Source organism: Mus pahari, chromosome 17, assembly GCF_900095145.1.
Source record: "Mus pahari chromosome 17, PAHARI_EIJ_v1.1, whole genome shotgun sequence".
Classification (NCBI taxonomy): Eukaryota; Metazoa; Chordata; class Mammalia; order Rodentia; family Muridae; genus Mus; species Mus pahari.
Window position 1 is genome coordinate 18,469,600 of NC_034606.1, and position 6,000 is coordinate 18,475,599.

Genomic DNA, 6,000 nt, shown 5'->3' on the forward strand with positions numbered 1-6,000 from the left:
ATATAAAGTAGAACATCAAACTTGCAATTTTATGGATAATTTTATTTAGGAAGAAGCTAAGCATAAGTAGGTTCATGTGAGAAAAATATGAATTGACAAATAAGTAGCACTTGAATATGGCAAAAAAAATGAAGATTGTATACAACTGACTGAAGTCAGAGAAGCAATAGCCACATGGTGGGTTAAAGTACATAATTCTGCTTTAGCAGGTTCTAATACATAAGAATAATGTAAAGGGAGTGTTGTAGTTGATGTTAATTGTTTTGTTACAGCCTACAGTCACCTGAGAAGAAAATCCAACTAAGGGACTGCCTAGATCAGATTAGCCTGTGGGCAGATTAGCCTGTGGGCATGTTTGTGGAGGATAGTATTGATTGCTCTGGGAGGGCCCTGCCTAATATGGGTGGCACCACTCCCTAGGCTAGTGGTCTTGTGCTGCACAAGAAGACTAGCTAAACATAAACCATCAAGCAGCATTCCTCTACGGTTTCTTGTTCAAGTTCTTGCTTGAGTTCTGGTCTTGACTTCCCTCTACGATAGACTGTGGCCTGGAAGTTAAGCCAAACCAACCCATTCCTCTCCTAGATTGGTGTTTGTCACAGCACAAGAATGAAACCAGGCCAGGGAGTAGAGAATGGACCCTTGTGGACTTTTAAAGGCTATCTACAAGGTTGAAAGAACAAGGTGAGATATTAAGGAATGTCTATGTGAGCCGAAGTATGTTCTTTCTTAAACAAGCACATTGAAATCTCCCTTATCTTCAAATATTAATGCAAATGTTTCCATTTTGATGTTTCTCTTCCTTGAGGTTGCTCTTAAAGAGCAGTTGCAGCTCTGAGAAACCCTTGAATCTGCCTCTGTGTTTACAATATGTCGGGTTGGCAAATGAAACCCATTTTCGTAAAGTACACTCCGATGCTTTCCTTTTTTACTAGCTTATTCCTCTAAAGGTGCCAGTGCTGGCAAGTTGTAAATGTTTTATGGTGAAATTAAGAGTTTCTAAACACATTTTACTCGTCATATCTCATTATTTCATCCCTCCCTAATAAGTTTTCATCATTTTAGCACCTGTGTAAATTAAAATCCCCCAGGAGAACAGGGAGGGCAGGCAGCAATTAATATGTTCTAAAAAAATTGCTGAAAATTACCCAGTAATAGGGAGCCTAATGAATTCTGATGCTCGTGTTTTATGGATGCAACGCTAAAATGCCTCATCTCGGTTCTCAAACCCATTGATACTTCTGCTTCATGAATCACTGCAAAAACAATATGAAGCCACTTTCACGGGCAGCAGGGGTGTGGATCAAAGAGTCTTTGACTCTTGTGTGGGGATTCGGAGATGTGAAGGTGATATTCATGTTACTTTCTGTGAATTTGCCTCCCAGAGGTCCTCGGTGCCCTGCTGTCTGTCCTTTGCATCTGGGTGGTGACTGGTGTGCTGGTGTACCTTGCCTGTGAACGCCTCTTGTATCCCGATTACCAGATCCAAGCAGGCATCATGATCACCATTTCAGGCTGTGCAGTGGCAGCCAACATTGTGTAAGTCATAACATGCTGACTGACTATTTGGCCTGTCTCCACTCTTATCTAGAGAAAGAGCTAGAAATAAATCCCCATGTGTCTGGAAGATGCTAACATTCTGACATGGTATTTGAGTGCCACTATGACAGAAAATAATGTTGGTCACTAAAGATTAAGGAGTTTTAAAACGTTGCCTCCAGTAATTATCATATTTGAAAATTTGCAACATGCCAGAGACTGGAAAAAGATCTTGTGATAGACACATCAAACTGAATTTTCACAGTCCTCTAAACCCACAGAGTGTGAAATGGAAACTCAGCTGTGTTAAATAGAGAGTGAGGAATTAGGACTCAAACCTAGAAGCAGGGATTTTGAATGGAGCTTCCATCCGCTCTGCTTTCTCATGTGTGTTGATGATCTCATGGAATGTGGCTTCCAAATGGCTCAACATTTGTTAGGTAAGTAGGTAATGATTACTCAGATTGTTAACAGAACCTTAGAAATTACTTACTGTGATCTGGATTCTACATTTAAGTAAGCTTTTGCAGTACCTTTATGAAGCACTCTTCACCTTTGCGTAGTCAACCAAACCAGAAATGGAGGAATTTCTTCCCCCACCAAAGTCTATTTTATCTTTGTAACATACTACTGCATGAAAAGTTGTTAGGGGAGAAAAATCCTTTCCACAGGTGTCTCCAGAAGGAACTCAGTCCTTAAAGTGGATGTCTCACCTCCTGAACTATCAGATAATAAATTCACATGGTTTGAAGCTCCCTCCAAATTGCGGTATTTTATTAATTCAGTAAAATGAAAATCATTTGAAGTTGGAGCATCCTTGAACTAACCTGAAACCCAGGACTTTGGAAGATGTCTCATGCTCAAAATTCTGGGCCTTGGAGTGTTTTGAACATTTTGAGTAGTCAGATAAAGAATATTTAAACAGCAAATTTTATGTAAAAATTCACACACACACACACACACACACACACACACCAAGTATGTCAAGTATATCATCTTCCAGCTTCCAGTACAAACTGATAAATATTATAAGGTAGATTTGGCATCAAAGACTTGACAGTGGTTGAAGAAATAAAATGGTACTGACAGCAGGTTTTTAAAATTGTTTTTGTTGTCATTTTGGAGAGTATAAAATGGCATCTTTGCAATCGATAGATATGCTATCATTCATGGTTTGAAACTGTCCTCAGGTTACTGGAAGAGTATTCCATTTAGACATCTCTATTTTCACCTCATAGTCTGTACCCAAAATATCTAAGCTAAAAGTTAAGGGTGGTATTTGATGATTTGCTGTCATCGACTAGATGCTGTGTGCTATGAGTTAACTTGAAACTATGCTTCATTTTGGAAAAAGAATGCAGACAGATAAATGTGAATCTATCTTGTCTAGGAGATAAACACTCAGATGTGTCCTGATCACTATGGTGGCGGTGGTGGTGGCAACACCTTCTTTTAGAAGGAGAAGAGTATGTCCTAAAGTCAGTAGGAAGAATGAAAGTATTCATAGTTTCCAAAGAGTCATATGTCGTGTGGGTTGTGTTAATACTATGCAAAGATAGTGTATCAACTAAGCTAATTACTCCATTAATTTGGGGGACTTTAAGAGTGGATTTTGATCTTCACAATAGATACCATCTAGGTTTTCTTTTTACTGCATTGATTTTGAACATTGATGTGTCAATTGCAAGTAGTTTTCATACTTAGAAAGACAGTTAACTGTCTGCTCTGTTTTTCCCAAGCAAGCAACCAGATGGTTATTTGTAAATAAAGGTGACTAGAATGTTTACTCTGGGAACTGAGAATGTGGGTTTCAAGTGCTGCTAGATACTGTGTTGTGGGAATATACAGAGATATCAGAACTGAAATTTGGGAGGAAATCTGCTCTTTGGGAACCCCCAAAACAGAACAGAAAGTTCTAATAGCAACTGTGAATAGTCTTTGATGAAAGTTGTAGATAGAGCTCTGAAGTGAAGATATTTCTGCTTAATTTTCAAATTGAGCCCAGTTGCTATATGTATAAACTAGACTCCTATGTTGGTCAACTATAGTGATAATTTTTAGTATATATGAATATAAATGTGTATATGTGTGTATGTGTGTGTGCATGTGCATTCGTGTGTGTGTGTGTGTGTGTGTGTGTGTGTGTGTGTGTGTGTGTGTGTGTGTGTGTGTGTGTGTGTGTGTGTGTGTGTGTATGTGTGTGTGTGTGTGCATTTCTCTCTGCCACAAGTGTATGCTAGGGAGATATCATGTCCAGGTTGTGGTACAAATATTTAACTGTGCCTAAATATGTGTTCCTTGTCATCTTAAAATAAGATAGTTAAAGAATGAATGACAACGCAATGAGCTTTAATAACAGATTCAGAGGCTCTATTTACAGCCAGCCTGTCTGGGGCATGTGGAATGCTAACATATAGTTGACAGTGAACTCCTACCCAAATGCTGACAATCTGAAAAATGCATTATGGAATGATTGAGTCTTGGTGGGTAGCTGCGATTCTACTTTCAATGATGGACTGAGATTTAACAGATATGTTACATGTACATGATGTGTTTCATTCTTTGTCAGTTTTCTTGGAAGATGAGTGCTAAACTTTGCAATGTGTTGTAATATGTGTGTACATATACAAGCATTTTATACTATATCAGATGGTTTCAGTCCCTGCATGGATAAGTATATATTCAGACACAGTATACTTTACATTGGCCATTAGAAAATTACTCAGATTTAAATAATCTTTCAATTTTAAATAAAGGACAGGTGGGGTGGAGGGTAGGGGCATCCAGGTGGAGACAGGGTGGAGTGGGGAGGAGGAATGGGATGTGGAGCAGTCGGAGGCTGGATGGGTGGGGCGGGGAATGGAATATGGAGTATAAAAAATAAATTAAAAATAAAATAAAATTTAAAAATAATCTTTCAAATGAAACAAATTAACTTAAGTTAAATGAAAGATTCCAGCTTTGGGAGCAGAAGAGAGAGCTCTATGCAAGTTGCCGAGGTAGTCAACAGTCCAAGGAAGCTGTAAGTCTAAACCACAGTGACAAAACATCGGAACTTACATATTTGGGATAACTAACATTGTACCAATGTCTGATTTTCATGAAAGCCATAATCCTTCTCACTTTTACCATGAGATAGAATAGTATTATGTGGGTGAGATCTCCAGAAAAAAAAAAGGGGGTGCATTTTAAAAATATATCCTTTTGAGAGTTTTGAAAAGTTCTAAGGTACACTTACATTCAAATATAAGTCCAACATAGTATACCTTAATTTATTTTAATTAACTGACAGGTTGAGTAATAAATGACCCTGATGACGCCTCCATTATGTTGTATAAACTTGCTGTGTGTCAGGAACACTGTTATCTCTTTCAGACTAACTATGATTTTGCACCAACGGAACCTTGGCCACAACCACAAGGATGTACAAGCTAATGCCAGTGTCCGAGCAGCCTTTGTGCATGCCCTGGGGGATGTATTTCAGAGCATCAGTGTGCTAATTAGTGCACTCATTATCTACTTTAAGGTGAGTGTGTTTAGTAATCAGTCATTCTCTGGATAAAGCAGCATCAAAACTAAGCCTCAAATGCCACCAATACTCGCAGCCTGCGTTTACTCGCTCAAATCACTTTACAAAGCTAAAGCTAGCAAATCCTGAAGCCTCAGTCTTTCCTGGATTCCAAAAAGCCCTTTGTGCTTCATCTGCTGGGCTTTGAGTCTATCAAGAAAGATCCTTTTGATATGGTGTTAAGATGTAAACCAATGAAATCATGGACACTTTGAGTTTCTTCAGATGTGAACAACAGAAGGGATCTAAATAGCTGATCTAAATTATACTTACTCTCTGAAATGAATTCAGAGACACAAATCAAGGTAGAGATCAGGCACATTTTGGTATCTACAGGTATCTTACTGAAATAAATATGTCTGATCAAGTATTTTACCCGTTCTTATTATCACTGCCAAGAGTCATATTTCTTAAAGATTTATCTATGTATGCCTTATTAGTTATGTCCAATAATGTGTCTGTGAGTGAGTATGTGCACATGAGTCTAGGTATCCATAGAGGTCAGAGGAATTGGATCCCCCGGAGCTGGAGTTATTAGCGGCCAAATGTCATTGCTGGGCGTTGGGTTCATGTTCTCCACAAGGGCAGCATCTGCTCCTAGTCCCTGACACACCTTCTCCAGCCTTCTGAGAAGTATATTTCTTGGGAGGGAATCCAGTTGGCTGTGTTTGGGATTTGTGCCTACTGCTTGGCTGGGGAAGGGTAGAACCCTTGATTCATGGGTCCGCTGATATTGCTTTCAGTGTGGCAGGAGCTTCTTTCACCCCATAGCAGAACTATGGGCAAAATGAGAGTGGAGAAAGGTCTCTCATTGTAAACATGTGAGTACTCCTCGACAGAGATGTATGTTTGGGACGGAGTGAGGGGGCAAAAAAAAAAAAAAAAAAAAAAAA

The 6,000-nt window shown here is 39.0% G+C and overlaps 1 protein-coding gene across 2 annotated transcripts in view; it reads left to right on the forward strand.

Annotated features, from left to right (window-relative positions):
* The window catches only part of Slc30a8 (solute carrier family 30 member 8), a 41,324-nt gene that overhangs the window by 22,992 nt on the left and 12,332 nt on the right, over nt 1–6,000 (forward strand). For both annotated transcript variants that reach the window (XM_021217233.1, XM_021217232.1), the window contains 2 exons: nt 1,386–1,539; nt 4,915–5,065. In XM_021217233.1, the coding sequence (XP_021072892.1) occupies nt 1,386–1,539; nt 4,915–5,065 (305 nt within the window). The remainder of the gene's footprint in view (nt 1–1,385; nt 1,540–4,914; nt 5,066–6,000) is intronic.